Here is a 25,147-nt window from a genome sequence, read left to right on the forward strand (position 1 = left end):
CGCAACATCGGGCCACACAAATGCTTACAGAGAACAACTCATGGTGCACTTCCCAAAAACCAAAAACTAGAACAAAAACAAAGACCTCAACAGCTCTGGTATCACAGCACACAACCCAAACGTCCACACACAGCTGGACTAATGATCTCATCAGCTGCTGCACAATCAACACCTGCAACTGTGGCACCAAGCAAAATTTAATCAGATTTACACTTTTCCTCATTTGCTTGAACATATCCGTCCATTCAGAAGATACTTTTGTAAAAACAGTTCACACGCCGCTCTAACTCACTCACAAAACATTAAAACATGCAACAAAAACAAAAATTTCAATTAATTAATGCCGTCAAATGGATTTATTCCTTTAATCATTACTCAGTCGACAACAAAATACAAAATGCAGCTATCAACATGAATCACTTCAACTTCGGTTTTGCTGTATGCCTGTGCCATTTGTCACTCAGCTTGCTGCATATTAATTGTGTTCTTTTCACTAAAGATGATTTTACTCAAGATGACACACTATGCTGCACTCTGCACCTGCACTTTTTGGGGTTTTTTTTGTGTGCATTTCTTAAGAGATTAAAATACTGTAGAAAAAAAAGACAAATTCTAAGAAAGAAAGATGGTTTTCTGCATTCATTTCTTAGCATTACACGATTGAAGAATTGTGGAAGTCAGTGGTGTCAGTAGTGTGTGTGTCGCATGAATGTAAAATGTGTGTGTGTGTTGTAAAGGTGCATAAACGCAAATCAAAGAGCTAATGAAACATAACCATACCAAAGAGAGGCAGGGTGATGCAGCAGCAGAGCGGAGGTTCAGCCGCAGACTGAGCTATCAGCTGCACACGTGTTGTTTTAACCCAAAGCGCTCTCAGGTGTTGTCAGTTGCTCTAACGTTCGCCTCCCTGCACAGGGAGCACACAGACAGGTGAGAGTTGACCGAGGACTCGTCACATCACATCACACAAAGATAAAATTAGATTCACCTTAACCTGGGATGTCCCAAATTAATGCGAACAAACAGTATCAAGGCTGATCTGTGCATATTTTAATAAATCAGAAGAAATAAAGCCGATCAAATACACAGAATTATTGTATGGAACTTGGTGTTCATAATATTTGCCTGGGGATCATGCAAAAAAAAAAAAAAGGATTTTAAAATTTTTAGCCAAATCTTAACTTAAATGAGTTAATCATCACTTGGTTAATCAGTCTGTGCATTTTCTGTGGCTTTTTGCGGGTCACATTAATTTAACTAATCAGAGGATAAGGAATTCTCATTATATACTGCTGGGAAATAAATGTGAAAAAATGTGATATAATAAATAATTCTCGACCATAATGTCCCTACTGGTTTTCCATCATACTTTAATACTCTGGCCAATATTATCATGAAACAAGTTATTAATTGCATTCTTTGTGGAATTACATTATTATATTATATTTATATGGAATTATTCCTGAGTCTGTCTTCATCATCTGAATTTTACATGCGATGTGATGGCTTCTGGTTGTGTTATGTTTTGCAGCTCTGACGACATCGACCATCGCTCCTCTCATACCAACATCGCCCAGGCGAGCTCCGTCCCTTTCGCACCACCACAGATGCCGGTCTCTGCCTCTATGCCGTGGCTCGGCAGTGGGCAGACCAGCATGGGAGCCAGCGTGGTACGAGTCCATGCACTACAAACACATAAACATAAACACAGCCAGTCATATGCAGTTTTCACTTCCAGCCAGTAGGGGGAAACTGAGTTCTGCTTTTAAGCCTATGGATGACAAAGAATGTGTGTAATCACTCTCCAGTCTTTTCATTTCATCACATGCATCACATGCATTAGTAACGTTTAGATTTATTAACCCCAAATGTAAATAGTGAGAAAAAACTTCTGATTGAGAATTAAATTAAATTCTACAGTCTGTGACTCGTGCACGTTTGCAAGAAGTGTTTGTATTTTTAATTCTTATCAACGTCGAGCAAAAATGAACCACGCCGACTAAACAGCCGAACTGCTGAGTCTATGGAGGCTGATACAGAGAGGGGTGTGTGTTTGCACGGCAGAGAGGGACGTACATAAACACAGATAGCAGTAGATCTCACAGTCGGCAACCCAAGGTACAAATTTGCGTCACACTTACATGCAGCCAGGGTTCTCCATGTCCCAGTCGTGTTGATAAATGCTCGGTGTGATACACTAAGACAGACAGGACAGCCGGTGTCAAACAGGTTCAGTGGTTCATTACAGGAGGGGCTTTCTGAAGTGTGCAGGGTGTCTGCTTTGTTAAGATACAGACATTTAATGGTAATACTCTGCAGAAACCACCACAGTAAGACACCATTTAATACTCCTGATTAATAAATAGGGCTAGGATGGTCAAATCACAACAGAAACGTTTATACAGTAAAAAATGCAACTGGAACTTTGGCATCTAGTACTGGTGCCTTTTTCGGTACTTTATAATTTCTCTGTAATAAGAAAAATTTATTTTTTGAACTGCTGCAGGGGTGAACCTGCACCTCTGTGCTTTTCTAATCACACATAGAGCTGATCTTCTGTCTCTGTCTGTCTGTCTGCTTGTGTATGTGTAAATGTGTGTAGAAAAGAATATAGATTTGTTTAAAAGTACCAAGTTTGGTGCCCATTCCCAGCATTTTAGTTTGTCATCTTGAGTGATATGACCCATTTTCAGGTTTCCCACAAACGAGGGATGGAAGTTCATTTCACCTGCAAACTGTAATTCATCCTCTTGACATCATGCATCCTAATAAAATGGATGTTTTTGTTGTTTTTCAGATCATGAAGAGGAATCTAAACAATGTGAAGAGAATGACGTCCCATCCCATATATCAGTATTGTAAGTGTCTCTTTAGCACACAGCAGGTAGATGTATCAGTATACATTTTAATTTAGACTCTTTGGTTAAATTCTCCCTTGTCCTATCTCTCTTTGTTTTTGCGTTAATGTGTGTGTGTGTGTGTGTGTGTGTGTGTGTGTGTGTGTGTGTGTGTGTGTGTGTGTGTGTGTGTCAGACATGACAGGAGCTCAGGACGGTAGTGTGAGAATGTTTGAGTGGAACAGACCTCAGCAGCTCATTTGCTTCAGACAAGCAGGCAATGCTAGAGTCACCCGGCTCTATTTCAACTCCCAGGGCAATAAGGTACACACACACACACACGCGCCCCCCCCCCCCACACACACACACACACACACAGCAGCATCTGTGTGTTATCTTTTCTGTGTGATTGTTCTCATTATCATTACTCTGTGCTCTTCTTGTAGTGCGGAGTTGCCGACGGAGAGGGCTTCCTCAGTCTCTGGCAGGTCAATCAGACGTCCTCTAACCCCAAACCGTATCTGGTGAGGTCCCCTCCCACCTCCGTCACCTCCTTAATTTAATAAAACTGTCAGCTAACACAAACACGTCTCCATACAAAAAATTAAATATGAATCATAAAAATGAATATGCACTGTTTGTTTTTCTTGTGTCCTTTCAACTGACAGAGTTGGCAGTGCCACACTAAGACCTGCGGTGATTTCGCCTTCATCACGTCCTCTAGTCTCATCGCCACGGCCGGACAGTCTAATGATAACAGGTCAGCATCTGCACCGACGCACACCTCCGTTTACCCAGACTCTTCTTTCTTTGTTAGTATCAACTGACTAATCCCTGGTTTGCTTTGTCCCCAGAAATGTTTGCCTGTGGGACACTCTGATTTCACCTAGCAATACCATGGTCCACGGTAAGACATCAAAATGCTTCGACAAGCCTAATTCAATGATTCTCCCTGTACATCAAGCTCTTTTGTGATCCATTTCCGCATTTCTTCCCACCCACCCTCTCAGCGTTCCCCTGCCATGAGAACGGGGCCACTGTGCTGCAGTATGCTTCCAAACAGCAGCTGCTCATCACTGGAGGCAGAAAAGGCTTTGTGTGCGTGTTTGACATCCGCCAGAGGCAGCTGCTCCACACTTTCCAGGCCCATGACTCAGCCATCAAGGCCCTCGCACTGGATGCCTTCGAGGACTTCTTCGTCACCGGCTCTGCGGAGGGCAACATGAAGGTGACACATCGCTCCGTCGCTCACCCACTGACCTGCCAAAACACATAGGCGGTCTTACTGTGATTGAATTAATTGAATGAATTAATGTCTTATTCAGTTTTAGTTACATTTTAAGAATTATTCTGGTATTTTTGGACATCTGATAAAATCCGATTAACTGTCAACATCATAAACCATTGCTTATTCAGGGAAAAACTGAATGAGCATTCAGCTTTTGTTACAGCAATGCCCCGAATTCACATTCATACCGGCTAGAAGGATATATGACAACCGCAATAAAATGATGAAAAAGTCCATAAAAACTAAATAACTACCTGCAATGTATGTCAAGAATAATAAACAACAATAGAAACAGTAAAAAGATAAAAATCAAATACAGAACAAATAAAAAAACTAACAAAACTGCCATGTGTGGAGGACATATAACAGCAATTAGTCCCTCAGCGGGGAAATTCACACACTACAGCAGCTCAAGAGACAAAAGCAAAGGAAGAAGTGATAAATAAATAAAAAGGAAACTAGATTTAAAAAAAACATGACAAACAATGCAAATATAAATAATTATAAAAATATAAAACAATGTAAAAGTTATCAATAAAATATACACATTTCACTTATACAGATACTGTATGTCCATGATGTGTAGCGTTGAAATATTTAAGTATAGACTGTTAATATTATTGCACAGCAAGTAGTAAATAGTATTGCGAAGTACTAAAATAACAGGAATAATAATAATAATAATAACAGCAGTTTTGGACTGTATAAATCGCGCGGTTAGGGGAAACCTTGAAAAGTCATTGAATTTAATTAAATTCTAGAGCTGAAGACATTTTTGAGAAATAAAAACACCCGAACGGTTTTGGAAAAATCAAGAAAATTTGTCACTAATACCCGTATAATAAAGTATGTATATTTTACAGGTCACACTCCAAGCTGAGCTGCAGCTTAGTCAGCTCAGGAAAATGCAGATTTAGTTATTTCTGATCTCACCTGCACACGTAGAAGGCAGGGCTTGAGAAAGACCAGGACCTGGGAGACACAAAATGTAGACGTGTGTTTAAACTTTTGACATTTCAAACATGGGACATGACATTGTATAATTATATAATGATAGATATGAAGGATGATTACACAGTTTGCAACAAGTATTTTACTGTAAATGTACTCACTTTCCTCCAGAATACCTTTGCTAGCCTCTTAATGCTCATGATAACGTGCTGGTTATGATGAGACGTTTGTCAGCTTTGAAATGAGCTGTTATTAACTGCAGGCTGTTTGATTAAAGAACATTGAGAAAGTGTCACAACACTCAAATTAAATTTGGCACTTGACAATCCCACTGGCAGGCTGTGAATAATAATAATAATAAAGACCAGTCGGCTGGTTTGACACCTGTTCCATCGTCTCTCCCTCTGCTTTCTGTCTCCAGGTGTGGAAGTTAAGCGGCCACGGGCTCATGCACTCTTTCAGCACCGAGCACGCCAAGCAGTCCATCTTCCGCAACATCGGCGCTGGCGTCATGCAGGTGGAGACGCGACCCGGCAACCGCATCTTCACCTGCGGAGCAGACGGCACCCTGAAGATGAGGGTCCTCCCTGACCGCTACAACATCCCCAGCTGCTTGGTCGACATCCTGTAACGCCTACTTCCACTTCTGAGGCTCCAAAGAGGAAAAGAGACAGAAAGAAAAAACACAAAAAGCTTACGTAACACTCGCTAGGCATTAATAGTATAACTGACGGGGGGAAGAGTTAGTCAAAAGATCACCACACTTTTGGCATCTTTCAGAGTGTGCAGTGTTCATGGGTTTACCGTCGATGTAAATCATATCCACAACGGAAAAACGGAGCTGCAAATATTTTTGTTTTCCCCAAAGGCTGAAGGCAAAGTTACAAGCAAAAGGTATCATACTTGATTTTAAAGCTAGTTTTATTGTAATTTTATTGAAGAATCTCTACTCTTAGAGTGTGTCCATAGGGAAGCTATGCATGTCCTGTTCTCGTTACGCGGTGCAATCACAGGTCTATTGATAGTGCTCTGTAAAAGTGCTCAAGCAAAAATTTAAAAAGTGTGTAACTGTCGTCATTTTGTGCCCACAGCTGAAATCTCTTAGCATCTACTGTAACCAGCACTGTGGTTTGTTATTAAGTCAGTGGTTTCCAGTGTGAATCGAGTTGTTGGAATCTGCATTTTGTTTCAATGGTTTTGCCCCCCCGCCCCCCTCCCACCTGCCTTTTGCCCGGCTTTTCTCAGCCCTCAGCCCCCATGGAAGAGGTAATGGTGCATCGCTCCTATAGTGACACCCCAAACCCAACCCTCCACCCGCCCTCACCTTCCTCTCACTGGCTGCCCGTCACTCACTCTGGCCTCTCCGAGTGTGTGCGTTCACTCTGCTGTGTCTGCCATCCGTACGCCCGCCCGCCCCCCCGCCCTCAAATGCCTGTTTGTGCGGCCGACTCACTGCTAGAACATTCCTGTTTGGAAGATGATGTGTTTACTCCTGTGACTGTGATTTCAATGTTTCCATCTGTCTGGTCTAAACCTGAATGCCCACCCACCCAGAGCAGAAACACAAAGGTTCACTTCTGGTTTTGCACAAGATATTCTTGAATTTTTCTTTTTTTAATTTAATGAATTTAATTGTATTATTTAAATTATTTATATGTTTGTTTGGTTGACCATTCCTATTTAACTTATTGCCTTTTATTTTAGGAATGTAAGAGGTTTTACTGTATCTGACTGGGAGATGTGCAACACAGTCTACTGTATGTAAGTGTGTGTTACCTCGGTAGTTGTTTTTACTGTTTCATCCATAAGGAATAGATATTTGCACTCAAATTCTGGAGACACTAAAAGTTTATTTCAAATAAATAGGATATTGAAGAATAAACTGTTATATACAAATGAATGTCTGGCTTTATTTGGCCTAGTAGTAAAAATGTTTGAAAAAGTGGTAATAAATAGGGGAGAAACACATATATATATATGAAATACCACAACAGCTTGTAAAAACATGAAAGCATTTCTTTATTTTTTGGTTTGTATCATACCAGCTGGATTAGTTGTAACTTTTGTTAAATGTATGTATGGTATTTATTAAAGAGATTTGTGTTTCTCTCCCTCTTTCTGCCCACTATGTGTACTGTATGTAGCTTAAGTGTTTTACCAATGGTCCTACTGGTGTCTGGTATGTATGTGTGTGTGCATGTAATAATGCAAAAAGAAGCCAATATCATGGGAAGACACTTACTAAGGGCACTTGAGCCTGGAGGTGTGTGAGAGAACAGGTCATGGTCAGAGTTTTACCTTTGTAAAGTGAATAAATTCTTTTTATTTCATCAGGTTGATTTGGCGCTGTTTTGTTTTTTTTTTTTTTCAATTTTCTGAAGCAACGAGGGACTGTGCCGCTGCATTACAAAGTCTATATGTACAGAATATCAGAGAAGATAACAAAATACATAAAATATAACTGTCATGCAAATACTCTAAATAAATCACTCGCAACACGGACGTACACAAAAGTTGAGTTATAAGTTAAATTTGTATAAATTATGCATTGTTTCATACAAAATGATGAAAAGTTTTCACACTGTTAGCAACTCCAAAATCTTGCATGTACATTGCAAACAGGATAGAAATACAGCAGAATTTATTTTTTGACAATATCACAATAATTACTGACCAAAAAACTTATTTCCTTCAGTGAAACAGTGACTTTTGACAAACCGATTACTGACAGAAATGCTCTACAGGAAGATAAAGTTTAGACCGATGTGTACATTAGGCTTGGGTGGTATCTGTTTTTTCATACCTTTATACTTTAATGACATTTTGGGGGGTATACAGTATATGAGGGTATTTCTGTTCAGACAAAAAAACAAAAAATCTGAGGTACTGGTAACTGAAGTCATTGTCTAGCGTAGAACGCTGTGTTTCTAATGTGCAATTATTGACTCTTCGGGTCTAACACACAGAATAATGAACTGAACTGGAAATAAGCGCCTTCTTGACACAACAGTGGATAATGACAGTGAGCTGAACGGATATGATGTGTTTGATAATGAGGCTTATAAACTGCCATTATAGTTGGAAAAAGTCGTGTCAAGATGAAGATTACGGCCTGTATAAATAACGGGCGTAGCTACCATGACGTCACCCACTGCGCTGCGGACTGCCATTTTGAAGCCTAAAGCTTGACATTTCAGCTGTTGCCATCTTGTGTTTTGGAGCCAGAAATAACCATATTTGGACAAGAAGTTAGAGCTGTGGAGGAACGAGGGGCGGACCCGACTCAGGCTGTAGCGACGGCTCACAGTTAGCCCGTCACTCAAGCAGCCCCGCCGTAAAAGCACCTAACTTTGGGCCTAAATAAATTGTCCACAGGTGAGATTTATTGAAAAAAAATCAGTTTGTACAGTTTTCATGAATGTTGAAATTAGCTATCAGGTCCAAAACCATTTTTTGTACCAGGCTGTAACCATGTTAATTAAGGCTATAAATTTGGGCATTTTCACATGATGGGGATTTCAAGCCTCAAGTGGCCCTCTGATGAACTGCAGTTTTTGGCACTTCAGCGATGGCTTCGGAGGTTGCAGCGTGTTCTCATTCTGAACATTAAAAAAGCGCCACTTTGTCAGTGCTTTTTGGCTTGAGAGCCAAATGCCAAAAGGCACCTTTCACATGCACATGGAACAACGCTGGATGGTGTCAGCTAAGAACGCGGCCAGACAAAACCAGTAGTGGTGTTATGAAGTCCATTGACGAAGTGGCAACGGTATGAGATTGGAGGTTGCAGCTCAGTGGCAATACTTCCAAACAGGGGCATGCGCATTTTTCATTTTTATTGGTTCTGTAACGTTATCCCCACCACTCACAGTCGCCAGTTTTCTCAGTTCAGCTGCTTAATCCACCCGTAGAGACTGATCTCTGGTGGTGCATGTTGTGCACTACTACAAATCGCCTTAATACAGCATCTCTGTATCAGTGAAACAGAAATTGGATGGGATGTACTTTTTACAGAACTGAAAATCATCGCTTTAGGATTGCTAAATACCCCGTAGTTCCTTGATACCACCCAAGCCTGGTGTACATGTGTTTGAAAACTTAAATATGACCAGTATTCACGATTGGAGTGAAGAGTTGGTAGTCAGCAGACATTTTGCTCTCACCATGTAACAGTCATACCTGCATGTTGTCTGCCTTTTTCAGACAGTGTGTTTTTTACTCATCGGAGATGAAGTGGACCACGTAGAGCCTGACGTAGCCGTGGTCCCACACATAGAGATGTCTGTCCTTGGGGCTGTAGGAGAGCATCGCCAGCACTCCGCCTGGAGACCTCAGGTCAAAGGTCACATTGACCGGCTTTCCCTTCAGCAGGTCAAAAGCAAAGGTGACTCTGGTGTCCTTTGTGTCGGTGACGTACAGGACACCGCAGGCGATGAAGGCGTTGCCGGCCTTGGTGCGTGGGTAGGTGGTGTTTATGTAGGACGTGACGGAGAAGGTCTTCTGGTCCAGCTCGGCCACCGTGATGCTTTCGTCTATGCTGGAGGCAAAGATCAGCCACAGGCCGTTCTCATCTGCGGCCAGTTTGAAGTAGGTCTTGGAGTTGTGGAGCAGGTAGGCGAGGTTGTGGTACAAAGCGTTGTCGATAGTGAGAGTGTGAAGCCTCTTGGTGTGAAAATCAAATCTGAGAACAAATGAGCAGCAAGTTGTTAAGGGAGAGAGTGGAGGCGATTAAAAACCATAGCAAGGTTCTGGTCATCTGTCCTGTCTTTTTTTGTTTTGCAGCCAGATTTCATATAAAAAGCAAAAACAGAATACAAAGGACATGATAAACATCACAACACAGAATCAACAGAGCTAGAGCAAGGAAATGGACATTTTAACATATAAAGTACGCTACATAAGCAGCAGCAAGAGTTCAAAGTGCAAAGGAAGAGTGAGGCATAAAGCCAGGTGCTTTTTGCTAGTCAGCATGTTGACGTGAAATTACTGCTATTCTGATGATAATGTATTTTTGTCTGATTCCTTTTGTGTCCTACCGTCTCATTATATGTTTTATTTAATCTTTTTATGATCTTTGTTGATATATGTAATAGTTTGCTACTTAAATCACTCATTGAATCTGTGCTTATGTTTAAGATCTCACTCTGGTTCAGCTTCGTCTCTGATGAGAATAAATCAAAGCTTTCCTGGGTCATTAAATTAAATCCCACTGCCATAAACATCTTAAATAAATGGTAATGATCCACACATTTACATCAACACTATGCCCCTTTGCACACAGAAGCATATTGTAATTTTATTTTTTGTTTAAATTATTTGCATTAGGTATTAATTCTGTTTTTAGGAACACGAGCTGTATGTTTATTGTCTGAGTTTGTTTTGCACTGTATATTGTTTGTTGAGCCACGTCTAAGACAAGTTTGTGTCACGACAGACAATAAAGGTTTCTAAATCTAAATCTGGTGTTTTTTTTATTTTGGATTATATTTGTTATGTATGATGTCATTTTTTATCTTAGCACAATATGTCACATGAGATGTGCTATATAAATAAACTCAACTTCTAATGGGTGTCCTCAAACAACATCCAGAGGACCGCAGCTTAAATGTATCCAGGTGTGGACGGTCTAGGCAGTAAAATGCAGCATTAGTCCCTCTAAAAACCGACCTTTCTGTTATGAATGTACAAAGAGCTTGGCCTGAATCCTCTCAAAAATCTTATGTGCCATTTTGACAAGATTTCCAAGCCTATTATTATTGGACAGATTTAGATTCCCAAACCAAGCAAAACAACAAATGTAATGAAGGAAAAATCTGTCGAAGAGAGTCATCATCCCAGAAGAAATGTTCAAAGAGAAAAAAAATTTGATCTCTGATAGCTGATAACTCTGCATCACGCTGTCTATCACCTCACCTGCCGATGCTGGAAGTACCAGCGATGTGATAATAGAAAGAACCGTTGTGAACGGTGTGTCCGCAGCCTTGGAAGAACTTTCTAACATCCACAATGTCGCTGCTGCTGTTCTGGAAGGAGGCAATGCTTTTGTACTCCTTCACCACACGACCTGGAGAAAAACAAGCAAAATGTTCAATATAAGATCTTACTGTTAGAGATCCTACAGTCTAACATGGTTCTCTGCAGCCAACCTACCAGAAAAGTGTTCTGCCACCCAAATCCGCTCATCATTCAGCTGAGCGGTGTCTTTCATCCACGTGCCAAATGTGCTCTCCATCTTCGTCACATTTCTGGGGTTGATCAAAGACTTAATCAGGCACTCTGAGGGGAAACAAAACAACAAGCTGAGATGCTTCATCTCTACCACACAGCGGCACATATTGTACAGATAGACAGAGCTCTCTGAACACACACCGTTCTTCTTGGCAGGTTTCTCGTGTAGTTTCGCAGCCTCCCTTACAGAGGAGGTTTCATCATTTGGAATTGCATGTAACAGCCCTGTTGGAAACAATTTCATTTCACGTTATTCAGAGTTTGTGCAAGGTGTGTGCTTGACAAAATGATTTTACCACGAGCTCCATGTTGTAGCCGTTCTGCAGCTTTCGATCATATCTTACATTCTTCCTCAGCAAATGGAGTTGCTCAGTTTTTGTGGACATGTAGCTACAGAAACAGTAGATGTTTTAATGGAAATCTATCTTTCTTGCTTCTCATGAAAGTCCTCAGGAAAAAAGTAATACCTTCAATTTCATGACAACAACGCAACCTTCATCTCCTGAGGAAGATGATGTGGTATAATCAAAAGCTCTAGAGTGACTACATTGACATTGTGGTGAGATTGTTTTAAGAAATACTGTTTCCACGGTCAAGAATGAACTTTGAATCTAACTGCAGAGTATAGGTCAAAAAGGCCCTTTACCCAGAGTGTGAGCAGCCTGAAGGTTGGCTCTGTGGTGCCTTGTTCTGGGCGGTCCCTGAGGGCCAGGAGGTCCTGGGGGACCAGGAGGACCTGGAGGACCACGAGGACCTGAGACAACATGACAACATCTAAACCCTCTGGATGTATACAAGTAGATTTATTTTGAAGTTAGGGATGCAAAATGGTTTAAGCGTTTAGACCATCCATTGACATCACTTTTCTTATGCTGCGTGTAGGCGCCTTTCACAAGCATTTAAAAATATGCAACCTAAGAAAGATGGTTTCTTTCGAAAATATGGGAAATGGGCAACAAGCAACTGTCCGGAAAGTTGTATTAAAAAAACAAAAAATTAAAGGGGACTAGAAAAGGACTTGAAAATTAGCTGAGGGAGATTATTAGATATTACCCAAAAAGAAAAAAAAAATTAATAATTATGAATTTAAAATGTGTCTCCTTTTTTAACTTTTCTTTTTTTGTTGCTTATTTTCAGGTAATCTTCTTGTAATCTTCTTCTTGTAACTCTTTGTTCATTTTTTGGGCCATTTCCTAATAAGTTGCTCATTGACTTCTTCCCATATTCTTGATAGAAATTAAGCTATTTTGCTCACACCACATCACGAGCGTAAAGCTCTACTTGCCCTCAATAATGACATCATTGGATGGTTGTCCCTTCTCTCCGGGCGGACCAGGCTCTCCTCGCTCTCCTTTTTCACCAGGATCTCCTTTCTCACCTGCAGAAGGACATTATGCAAATTAACACCAAGACTGCATTCATAAACTCAACACACTTGACCCGTTTGTTAAAACCATGAGCTATTCCATTGACTTGCTCGGGTGAATCATGCCGTCGTCTGTGGAGAACAGAGTGAAGTGGGAGATCAGCGGGTAGGAGTATCCGGTTCATTTAGCTGAAGCCCAAAACCACAGAGATGAATAATATTAACAGAGAATGTGAAAGAAAGCAGCTGTTTCAACCTCTTCAGTCATCCACTAGGAATACAATCTGACATCATTTTGGATAAATCAGGAAGCTGAGTGTGTTGGTTTTTGTTCTGAGTGTGTCTTTTTGTGTGTGTATGATTTTAAGTGTGTTCTTCATGGTATTTTTAACCCCCGGTTATACTCAACCCTTTGACTGTTACATTGTACTCGTATTTCTTCACTAAAATGGCCAGCATTGCCCGAGGCCTTAATAAAAAAAAAGAGGATGGTGAGTAAAAACCGAATAGAGCCTCAATTTTTCCTTACCTTTTTTTCCTCTTTTCCCATCGGCCCCGGGCTGTCCATTCAGTCCTGGGATGCCATCAGTCCCATTGTGGCCGGGCATACCGTCCACACCGGGCAAACCTACAGAAACACAAAAAAGTCCTCACCATGGACTGAATGGAAAACATATTCAGCAAAGATATGGGTCACTAAATCACAAAGGACACACACATTATCACTGGGTTTTAAATTTGGATCTACATCGAAGGGTTCACTTACCAGGCGGTCCTGGTGGTCCTGCAACAGAAGGTTTGAGAACGTTAGAAAATAAGTGGTGGTATTTTGGACATCAGTTAATAGCAGAGGCCAGGTTTCAGGGGCGTGCACATTTATTTGTACCCCACAATAAAACACAAAAGTAGACTTTTCTTTGACAAAATTAAAGACATTTTCACCACAAATCAATGCAAAAAAGGCACAGATTGGTGCTTTAAAATTCACCGATGTGCAGGAAATTAAACTAAAATTTCCTGGCAAAGGTGCTCCAAACCCCCTAGTTTCATATGTGCCCCCCACCCCTAAATGTTGAAACCAAACTTAAACCTTGGTAAGGAGTTTTAAAGTGTATACCATACCAGCGATGCAGACTCCCTTGGTGCTGTTGCAAATGTCAATCAACAATTTTATCTGAAGAGAAAAAGAAATACAAAAATATTATTTAAATATTGCACAATTCAATTAATGTTAGCTACAGGGCCGGATTAACCAACTTTACTCCTATGGGGTGCTGTAGCAAAACTTAGCTGCCCCCAATTGACCTCCAGTATCACCAGAGGTGAAAAATGTAATAATGTGTTTTTATTACAACCTTGCAACAATATGCACCCATTAAAATACTCCATTGCAACTAAACTGTTACTTAAAGTTCATTTAAATCAGCAAAATATTTAATATAAAAAAAAATACTCATGCAGCAGGATTCCCATGGTGTTTTATTATGTAATATTTTTATAGGATTAATATAACTGATGCTTAACATGTAAGACGCTGTAATGTTATAGGTGGTCAAGCTACTTTATATGCTGTTAGGCAGTTTAATGTATTACAATGCACACAGATATATACTGTATATATATTTTATTATATTTCATTAACTGATGTTTTTTAAATGTAAAATCCTGATCTACAAAGTAGCTTTAGCCAAATATGAAGTAAAACACTGAAATGTAGTTAAATAGCTGGATACAGTAGCAGAGTATGGAAATATTTAAGTACACAAGTACAATACAAGTACTTGAGCGCCTCAAGATTACGTCATAATGCAGGTGTTGCCTTAAAGACCCTTTTACTTCAGTTTATATCATGCCAGTGGTGCAAACTGCATTACCAACAAATTGGCAATTAATCAAATTACCAAAATCTAGGTCAAGAACCTGCAGACCCCCTGATGGTCACAAGCCCCAGGAAAACCAGGGACCATTTCAACCAGGTTTTTAGTCAGCACTGACAAAATAATGACTGTGAACAGTATTTATAAACCTATTTCCCTGCGCTCCCTCATTTTTTTCTCTCCCCACCAGCAGGTATCTCATCTCACCGGCACCATGGAGTAAGTCATCATCATCATCATGTCATCCTGCACGTGTGCTTTGTGGTAACTCTGTCTGTGGCGGTGCTTGTGCTTCATCTCATCCTTCATCTTCTTCTCTGCTTCCTCTCCCACCTCCTGGCTGGCCTCCTGCTGATGGACCTCCAGTCCGTCCTCCTGCTGAAGCTCCTGCTTTAACTCCTTCTCCAGTTCCTCACTTCTCTTATTCCTGGAGTACTGGTACTGGTATTGAGGCTGGTCCCCTACTCTCGCCCTCAACCCCGCCGCTCCTCTCGGCACCTCCTGGAGGAACTCCACCACCGAGCTCTGCTCCACCTCCGTCAGCTTCGCCCCTGTCTGCTCCAGCAGGACGCGTTGTTGATTCTGCTGGACCAAGAGCACGAGGAGACCCACAGAGTTCATCAGCGCCACGACACATGTCCCATACAGCACCATCCGCTGAGGGAGAGTCATGCTGGGGGTCGGGATCCACATGGTTACCACTTCACCTCCTCTTTTCTGACGGTCACCCACCAACTTCAGCATTCACAAAAGGAATACAGTCCCAGTAAAGCAGAGAATTCAAAAGGAAAAAATCAAACAGGGCAGAGAAAGTCCAAGAGGACGCCACCAAAAATCAAAAGTGGAACGAATCCGACAGGAAGGAAGTCCGTTGAAACTCAAGGTGCCGTCGAAAATTGCTTGAAAGCTCAAAATTGAGTCTAGTCAGTTTCAGTGTCTGTGCTCCAACCGGGTGGTCTATCTGAAGGCAGACTGGTAAATACAGCGCTTGTTGTGTTGTGCGCCAAGTGGAGAAGGGGTTGTGTATATGTGTGTATGTGTGTGTGTGTGTGTGCGCACATGCAAACCAGTAATGTAGGAGTGGGCATTACACAATCTTCTGGGCTTGTCTGGGAAGAAACCCCCGCCTGTTCAGTCACCTGATTTATATTCAGCTCAACCCATTCTAATGCACCGCCGTGGGCAGACTGACATCACACACACATGCACGCACACAAACACACACACAAACACACACACAAGCATACACATATTTATGATGTACTCATAACAGTACTCACGTGCATAACACATGAAAGCATGTATTACACCAGACAAACTGACTTGATGTTTACATAGTTTTACATTTTTTTCTTTGTTGTATAACAAAGCCAATCATGAATGAAAAGCAAATACGTGGCATCAAAATGCATTAACATCACTATACTTTCCATTGAGTTGGTTCATGTCCTCTCCTCCACAACTCCTGTGTCCTCCCTTCATTTCTCCCCCGGCGTTCGCCCTTGTCACATCCTCACATAACTGCAACAATGACCCATTTCCATTGCTTTGATTTGGGCCAGAAAAGTGACATTTCACCATGAGAATGACAAGAAGAAAAAAAAACTCAAGGCATTAGAAGAATTCTTCGCTGTGAACGGGAGCTGGTACTGCCTGTTCTGACTGAAGTGTAGGTGCCGTAATAACTTCAATAACAATACACATTATTTCTCATTAACTAATCATAATAATTGGCTTCACTGGTGATATGGAGTGGTGCTGGATTCATGTAGCTGACCTACATGCTCTTGCAGCCATGTTACGCCCTATATAACTTTTATGCTCACACACATTCTTTTACTTCTATCTTTGTGAGGACCCAAATGACATAATTCATTCCCTAGCCCCTTACCCTAACTTTAACCATCACAACAGAAGCTTAATCTGCAAACAGGCCTTTCAAGAGGTGAAGACGGGCCAAAAATGTCCTTACTCTATTGCTAAAATAAGTCTTTTGGTCCCCGCTATGTAGTGTGACCAAATACACACACACACACACTCGCACACACACACAAGCAGCGGTAGAAAGAGAGAGAGAAAGTAGACATTACTGTTAGATTGAGGTCCTGTGCTGTGTTGACCGGAGCTGCAGTGTGTGGGCTCCTGCCTGAGGCTGTAGGTTACTGACAGCCAGTTGTTGGACAGCTTGAATCGCTCCAGCAGATGTGTAGATGTGTACGCACATACGGTCTTAAGAGGTCGTTCCTTTGTTGTCTCTCATTCACTGTGCTCTGAGCTTGACCAGATGAGACTGGGAACAAGAAAAGCAGAGGAAAAGCAACCATTTGTTACATGTCTACAGAGAAAGATTGCACCTCAAGGATCTTAAAGATGATTTTTTTATGTTTGCAAAGCTGCTGAATGAAAGTGAGGATCCATTAAAATGAACCCTGTAGTGACTATAGCATATCAGCATTCCCACAAAATCTTCTCCTCTTCTGGTCTCTAGTCTTATTGACCTCTCCTGGCTCTTTTTTCTCCGTCCCGAGGAGCAGCTGCTGTGAGAGTGGTCTTATCTTTCTTATTAACGCCGAGCTGAGAGATCCATGTCCGTGCTGCTGCTGCAAGTCAAGGACAGCCAGATGGACAGACATGTATTCCTACAAACTTTATCCTCCCACCCACCTCTTGTCTCTGTCCAAGAGGTTTTTTTTATTTTTCACAGTTATCTATTAGGTTTAAATCATTATTTGAAGCCAAAATTCAGCAAAGTCATTGAAAGTAAAAGAACAGAATAAATTGCATAAAACTATTAAAATGGCACACAAAAGAAAATCAATTAAAAAAGTGAATAAAATAGTTTACAAAGTAACAAAATTACATTTATTGAGCATCCAAAAATACAGCCAGAATTTGAATTAAACGCAAAAAGAAACATACTATTGCGTTCAGTCTACGATTTTCAAGTCAACTATGTTATGTAAGTGAAATTTATTACGTAAGTGTAGTGATGGGACGCTCTCTATAGCACTGACCGGCAGTGTCTTGTGAGAGGTTGGTTAGCTCATCTTCTGTTTTCCTGAGTTGGGAAGGTTTCTTTTTATATGTGATAGTTTACAGATTACTAATTACCCTGTTTAAACGTAAAGAATAATGTAACTAATTTAATTATTTCAAAGTATTGCAGCTGATTACATTTGATTACTTTTCTAAACTGAGCAATAATGCTGAAAAATGTCTGAAAATAGGACAGAAAGGACAGTTGACCCTAACCATCCAACTCACAAAACTCCTCCGGGTCACAGGATCTGATGGGTCAAAGATTTTAGTGTTGCACCCGGCATGGCAACAAAATGCAAATCAACAATATATTATATTCTACATGTAAACTTTATTACCTAAAAGAATATATTTGGATGTAACCCCCTTCACCAACATTTGATTACGAAATGAAGTCATTGTAACTAAAGTTCAGGAAGAAGACCACCTATTAATTCAACCACGTGTGCCTCATGAATTAAACCACATGCTTAACCCTTTTTCTCCTGCTTATCTCAGTTTTCATCCAGGCAAAAGTATCCAAACAAAAAGCCAAACAACAGTCAGACATAGTCTCAAAAAACACTCCAACTCGAAGGTGAAACATATTAGGGCGGGGTGAGTAATCACACAGAGAAGGATTACTTGCCATGAGGTGGGAACTGAAATTAGACTAAACAATGGTTACCAGAATAAAAAAGGAAACGCAGTGATGACAAATAAACATGAAATCAGGGAGCTTGACGGCACAACACCCCAGGGGGACGACACAGTTTAGAGTTCATCAAGACGTGTCCCTCAACCTGAGTCTTGACCCCAGCCTCACCACGACTCTTTGGACCCCGTGCATCAACCCATGCACTCAACCCTTTTTCTATCCTCACCCCCATCATCCCATGATACGTGTCTAACACGTAAATCCTCCGCAAAACGATCCCCTTTAAATCCCAATCCTCGACCTCAAACAATCCATCGAACTCAACGGTCTCCCTATAATCCCACATCCTCCAGCCATCCACATTAAGCTACTTTTATATCGTACATGTGATCTTTGTTAGTATTTTTCTCAGTAACAACTAATTTAATAATAAATAATTACAATTATTTTGTAATTTAATTACACATAACACTGCTGTTGCCATCACTGCAATACTGTTTTTTACTGTTTTCTTCTTTTCAGGGGAAATGTAATTTCATTTTTCGTTACGTATGGAGATGCAATGACAAAGGAAATGTGAATCTGAATATTTGCTCACTTTTGCTGCATGTCATGTCCTAAAAGAAGAGTTAATAAATTCTGTTCAGACATCATACATGTGCTGACATTTATGGACTTTCCATCAGCTCTCTATCAATCTTGTTTGTCCACTTCTGAACAAACTCCCTACACATGTGGCGGAGACAAAGATGTGGTTGACCACAACACAGAGCACAGAGACAAGGTTACATTAACTTCTGTTTTCGGGAGAAATGGGGGGGTTGTTCCCGCTTAATCATGCAGAACAATCTAGGTCCGAGCGATCTAACAGGGCATCGTTATCAAGGCAGGGCCTCAGCACACAGTCGGTCATTTGAACTATGCGCATTCTTGGACTCGAATGTGGGCGTTGAGTGAATTCACAAAGTCCTTTATACAGAATGAGCAAATGGAACGAGGACGGAGACAAAGCCAGACAGTAAAGAAATACAATAAAAATTCCCCCTGCTTAAAATTAAAGCGCACACTTTGGTATTTTTCATCCTGGACCCTATATTCGCATGTTTTTGTTGTTTGAAATTCAAAGGTTTGTGATAATTTTGCCATGTGTAGAGCCAGCATAATTTCAAATCTAATTGTTCAAATAAAGGGTTTTTCTCAACCAAACAGGAGTAAGTGATTGTTGGAACAGTGGAAAGGCGAATTTTATTTTGTGTCTTTGAATAATGAGTGTTTTATGATGATAAAATTACGATTTATTTATTTGGAGTCTGGTGGGTTTGATGATGGCTATTTCAGGATTTTTTTCTAGTAAAGAATAAAGAATCTTAAAGTTTATCTCTGTGGGGGATCCTTTTTATAACAGTCCGAGCCTGTCGATGCATAATTGCCCTGATCTGCCCTATCTCTCAATAGAAGAGCTGATAAAAAATTATTTTATTGACAAACAGCAATTATGAGACTATACATTTACACACTTAAGAATATATGAAATCGATTTTTACAAGTTAGAACAAAAAACAAAGATATGGTAAGATAAGGTTTGATGAAACCATAAATAATCAAAATTATTATAATAAGTTGTTCTGTCAACATGGTAGATAAGAATTTATAACTGCTGAGAACATAAATCTGAGCCTAAATTTCTTTTATAAAATTTTCAATATTTAATTCAGCAGTTTGTCTAAAGCTTGATTTCATAAGCGTCCTTCCTCCACTTTTTTCCAATGTTCAATTCTGGAAAAACATAATTGTTGCATTAGTGCATAGTAGGCTTTTCATTTATTTATGTATATCAAATTTAGTGGTTTTGAGTCAAAAGAAATATATAGTGTATTCCTCTAAAACCCCTATTATGTATAACTTATATTACAAAAATTCTGGTCCCGCCCCATCCCCCCAAAGAAATTCAGATGACATAACTTTCTGGCTTTCACAGAAGCTACAGCCCCGAGTGAGTGAGACACCAGAGTGACAACAGAACTGGGGTTCAAAGTCATCTCATAACAGTGAGTGCACATGATTTTGTTTTTATAACCTCATCATGCTGCAGTAAATCTGAAGATACAGTTTAGTGCCTCTAAGCTCTGCTTCTCCATCTACTGCAAGTTGAAGAGGCTGTAATGACAGCTACAGTATATGTAGCTTACAAAAAAAAATCTGTGAACATTTTTAAATGATGCATTTCATTCCAGCTTTTCCCTGTTTGTTGTACTTTTTAGAAAGGTAAAGCTGAAATATGTATGTTTCTTTAAAAAAATAATGATTTTGCAAGACAGGTAAAAATGTAATAATAATAACAATAAAAACACTGATGTTCAGTTATTCTCACGGGCTAGGTCCTCTTAGTAGGATCCAATCAGATTCTTCTGATGTACAAAGGGGGAGCAAAACTTGTGTGAACATGAACTGATCTGAGTCCTGTACGCTCAAGGGCACAGGCACCAATCCAACCCCTCAAGGCTATAACTGTATTGTTTACCTTTTTCCTCCTCTGTTGTGGCTTTTGCATTACCCTGACCCAGCTCGTTACCAGCTCACACCGCATATAAAGAGAAAGCCCTGCAGAGGCAGCTCCAATCACTGTCGTTGGGTTTGTGTGCCGGTTGTTTTAAATCTGCCTTCTTATGGATCTGATCTCAGCTTGTGACCGGGCGATGACTCCTGTAGGTTTGGACGACATGGTGGCAGACCTGGCCACCATGTCCCCAAACGCTACTGCAGTGGGATCACCAGGCATCTTAGTGGCAACCAGAGTCCTAGTCCTGCTCACATGTATGTTGCTGGTTGCTTGGAATCACACGGACAAGAAAACTGTGCCCGGTAGGTTTAATGATTTTGCAGTTTCTTACTTTTTGCAGTTACTACTTTAAACTCCTTGCTGAATTTTGGATAAGCTGAAATACATCCATTATTATTTACCACAACAGGTCCTTCATTCTGTCTTGGTTTGGGGCCACTTCTTTCATACATGAGATTCATTTGGACTGGCATTGGAACAGCCAGCAACTACTACAACAACAAATATGGAGACATTGTTAGAGTCTGGATCAACGGAGAGGAAACACTTGTACTCAGCAGGTTGGTCATTTCTGTTAATGCTGCTGATTTAAGTTACCAGTCAATCCAAGTGCAAATTGATCATTTGTAGGTTAATTTTGTCTTTTTTTACCATAAGGGCATCAGCAGTTCATCATGTACTAAAAAATGGACATTACACTTCACGTTTTGGGAGCAAGCAGGGACTCAGCTGCATCGGCATGAATGAGAGAGGCATCATATTTAACAACAATGTAACTCTTTGGAAAAAGATACGCACTTATTTCACCAAAGGTAACATTTTAACCCCATTCCAGACTAACTGATTCATCCAGTTACTTCAGAAGCAAAACATTTGACTAATCTGAGAAGTTTGGTGTCAGCCCTGACAGGTCCTGGCTTGCAGCAAACAGTGGAGGTTAGTGTCTCTTCTACGCAGACTCACCTGGACAACCTGGACAGTTTAGGTCATGTGGACGTCCTCAGTTTGCTGCGCTGCACCGTGGTCGACATCTCAAACAGACTCTTTCTGGGTGTACCTGTCAATGGTAAGTGGGCATGCATTAGTCTCTTAAATTATGTTATCCTACCAGAAAATTCTGAGCATCAAACACTAAATTTCCTGCATACTGGTGATTTTTTTATGCAGCAATCTGTGCCTCTCGGCATTATTTTATGGTGTAATTGACTTTTAATTTTGTCAAATGCACATATTCTAAATATTGAGGGCTTCCCCTGCATCCCATCCTTAAATCTGCACCTATGTGTCTGTGTGTATACTGTGTTCCTGATGAATTTGTGTTGACTGTGTCTAGAAAAAGAGCTGCTGCTGAAGATTCAGAAGTATTTTGACACATGGCAGACTGTGCTGATCAAACCAGATGTTTACTTCAAGTTTGACTGGATTCACCATAGGCACAAGACAGCAGCGTGAGTCCCTCCATCACGTTATTATTCATTCATCTTCAGACAGAAGCTCACCTTTTGTTTTTCTTGACTGAGTTCTTCTCTTATAATCAACTGTGATATATCTGTCAACACACAGCCAGGAGCTGCAGGATGCCATAGAGACTCTTGTGGAACAGAAGAGGAGAGAAATGGAACAAGCAGATAAACTTGACAACATCAATTTCACCGCAGAGCTCATATTTGCACAGGTCAGTCTGGAGGATTTGAATCACTGCCTTTTCTGTTTGCAGAGTTCTTCAATTTTAAGGAAAAGCCCAAATAGCTTGTTGCTTTCAGCTCTTACTCTAACCTATATGTCAGAAGGCATCAAATGGTCACATACAGTTTTTCTTCTGCTACATAACGCAGGACAGCTTACTCACATTTGTGTGTTTTCAGAACCATGGTGAACTGTCCGCTGACAATGTGAGGCAGTGTGTGTTGGAGATGGTGATCGCAGCCCCGGACACTCTGTCCATTAGCCTCTTCTTCATGCTGCTGCTCCTCAAACAGAATCCAGGTGTGGAGCTGCAGCTGCTGCAGGAGATAGACACTGTTGTAGGTAAGTGAGCTGGGAGAATCAAGACTTTAAGAGACTATCACCGATGAAATATAGTAGATTAAGAGAAAAAAATGCTACATTAGGCGAGTGTTTCAATGTAATGACATTGTGACGGTCTCGCTGCAGGTGAGAGGCAGCTTGAGAACAGTGACCTTCAGAAGCTGCAGGTGCTGGAGAGCTTCATCAATGAATGCTTGCGCTTCCACCCAGTGGTGGACTTCACTATGCGTCGAGCCCTGTCTGATGACATCATAGACGGCTACAGGGTACCGAAGGGCACAAATATCATCCTGAACACAGGCCGCATGCACCGGACAGAGTTTTTCCACAAAGCCAATGAATTCAGTCTGGAAAACTTTGAAAAAAATGTAAGTAGATGCATTTTTTTGGGGGGCAAATTAACATCCTATATAATACTCTGGCACTCAAAAATGTAAGATAAAAAATAAGTTAGTCAAGTCAATAGATTAATTCAACATTGTGCAGAGACGTGCATAAACATACCATACTAGGCTTAAGTTGGAACAATTTTGGACATTAATTTGCTTTTTTTTTTTGCTGGTTTAAAGTGGGAAAGTCTTGGTTGAAAAGTCACGTACTGCTGTGCAGGAATCAGGATTTAACATTTGAATTAAAATCCTATGACAGTTGTTTATGAAGCAGATTAGCTACATTTTGTGTCAAATTTTAACTAAAAAATATAACATAAAATTTAGATATAGATAGATAGATATGATATGATTCATTATATACATAAATATTCATTATATGAAAATACTTGCCCTGAAAGATTTTTCAATTACACTGACTATCTCTTACCTCCGTCTTCCTTCAGGCTCCGCGTCGTTACTTCCAGCCATTTGGCTCGGGCCCTCGCGCCTGTGTTGGCAAACACATCGCCATGGTGATGATGAAATCCATCCTGGTGACGCTGCTCTCCCAGTACTCTGTTTGCCCCCATGAGGGCTTGACCCTGGACTGCCTCCCACAGACCAACAACCTCTCCCAGCAGCCTGTTGAGAACCAGCAAGAGGCCGAACATCTTAGCATGAGATTCTTACCCAGACAGAGAGGCAGCTGGCAAACACTCTGACTCTGACCTTTAGTTCAACCTCCAAATTTACGCATATATGTGATCTCTGTTACTTTTGTATTATCTCATGGTTGTATAAAGCTTTATGTTTTGGTGTGTATTAAAATCTATTTTTATTTGAACTGTTTTGCATTATATGAAATGTAAGTTTAGAGATGTGAATGCTGAAATAAATGTAAATTATTGTAAAATATTGTGTGTTTTTGTCTTCTTTGGGTTGTTTTCTCATTTTTCCTGAATGCAATTATATATATATATATATTTACACTACAAAATATTTGAAGCATTTTCCAAAAAACTAACTCTGCATGTAAAAATCCTTCTCTTCTGTTTTTCTTTTTATCTCCTACGCCAACACAGTTTGTAGTTCAAGCCAACAATTTGTTTGATTTCATTTCAACTGTTAATCAATTATTTAAACCCAAATTCATGTCCGGCCAGGGACTACAGATTGAAACTGGTTCATTCTGGCATATTTACAGAAATATTTATTATTATGCACTTCCCCTAAGAAATAAACTGAACAAATGAATAGACATATAAATAGATATATAAATATACACTCCTATTTTTAAATACATTATCATATATACACTATTGTTTCCATTTTCTACACATTAAGCCGCATTTTGGGTGTGAAATGTGCGTATAAATTGTATATTAATACAATCAGAACTCAGCATTTTATGACACAAAAAGAAACGAAAAAAACCCAAAAAGACATTTTTTTTTAGAATTGTGTAAATTAAGAGTAAAGTCCAACTTTAAAATGTCAGAGATAAAGTGAGTGAAAAGAAACTGTATCACTTACCTTTTCTTCTCTTCTTGTGTTTGCAAATACTGGTCAGGAGAGGGCACTACAACACATAACACAATTATTTATGAGCACAGTCTGAATAAAACAACCAGTCTGTTCATTGTGTTCAATTACTCTGTCTCTGGTCAAACGTGGCAAAACATTTCACACACAGATGTTTCAATTCGCACTGCTTCCACTCTCTAAACACCAGGACCACTCAACGGATTACACTGCTGCAGCTCTGACTGCAAACATATTTGTTTGATTGTGTGACTAGAAACAGAGATGGAGATACTGAGGAAGAAACTAACAAAAAATATACATGTAGTCAGGGATTTTTTTTAGTTGTTTCTCCAGAGATGTCAACTATCAGCTGTGCTATCAGTGATGCAAGAGAGTGAAACATCTAGAATAAGTGCCTCGAACTCAATTTCACTGACACACAGC

At 40.3% G+C, this 25,147-nt stretch overlaps 3 protein-coding genes across 8 annotated transcripts in view; 2 read left to right on the top strand and 1 right to left on the bottom strand.

The window, feature by feature from the left end:
• The window catches only part of dmxl2 (Dmx-like 2), a 54,929-nt gene extending 47,957 nt beyond the window's left edge, over positions 1 to 6,972 (top strand). For all 6 annotated transcript variants that reach the window (XM_042492138.1, XM_042492165.1, XM_042492174.1 and 3 more), the window contains 8 exons: positions 1,532 to 1,670; positions 2,798 to 2,858; positions 3,034 to 3,161; positions 3,284 to 3,361; positions 3,506 to 3,597; positions 3,692 to 3,744; positions 3,848 to 4,065; positions 5,498 to 6,972. In XM_042492138.1, the coding sequence (XP_042348072.1) occupies positions 1,532 to 1,670; positions 2,798 to 2,858; positions 3,034 to 3,161; positions 3,284 to 3,361; positions 3,506 to 3,597; positions 3,692 to 3,744; positions 3,848 to 4,065; positions 5,498 to 5,707 (979 nt within the window). In that variant the 3' untranslated portion in view covers positions 5,708 to 6,972. The remainder of the gene's footprint in view (positions 1 to 1,531; positions 1,671 to 2,797; positions 2,859 to 3,033; positions 3,162 to 3,283; positions 3,362 to 3,505; positions 3,598 to 3,691; positions 3,745 to 3,847; positions 4,066 to 5,497) is intronic.
• Positions 6,973 to 7,890: 918 nt separating this feature from the next.
• gldn (gliomedin) lies at positions 7,891 to 15,668 on the bottom strand. The gene is made up of 10 exons (XM_042489061.1): positions 14,752 to 15,668; positions 13,790 to 13,841; positions 13,434 to 13,451; positions 13,197 to 13,295; positions 12,587 to 12,679; positions 11,948 to 12,055; positions 11,443 to 11,526; positions 11,224 to 11,349; positions 10,987 to 11,137; positions 7,891 to 9,754 (listed from the first exon to the last, which is right to left on the bottom strand). The coding sequence occupies exons 1-10, from the start codon at positions 15,286 to 15,288 to the stop codon at positions 9,289 to 9,291; spliced, it is 1,734 nt and encodes a 577-aa protein (XP_042344995.1). The 5' UTR covers positions 15,289 to 15,668; the 3' UTR covers positions 7,891 to 9,288.
• Positions 15,669 to 20,886: 5,218 nt separating this feature from the next.
• LOC121947240 (aromatase) lies at positions 20,887 to 23,901 on the top strand. The gene is made up of 9 exons (XM_042492203.1): positions 20,887 to 21,082; positions 21,190 to 21,340; positions 21,438 to 21,592; positions 21,682 to 21,846; positions 22,114 to 22,228; positions 22,344 to 22,455; positions 22,646 to 22,808; positions 22,935 to 23,176; positions 23,644 to 23,901. Exons 1-9 carry the CDS (start codon positions 20,887 to 20,889, stop codon positions 23,899 to 23,901), a joined length of 1,557 nt encoding a protein of 518 aa, XP_042348137.1.
• Positions 23,902 to 25,147: the final 1,246 nt, after the last annotated feature.

The sequence above is a fragment of the Plectropomus leopardus genome, chromosome 1, assembly GCF_008729295.1.
Source record: "Plectropomus leopardus isolate mb chromosome 1, YSFRI_Pleo_2.0, whole genome shotgun sequence".
Lineage (NCBI taxonomy): Eukaryota > Metazoa > Chordata > Actinopteri > Perciformes > Serranidae > Plectropomus > Plectropomus leopardus.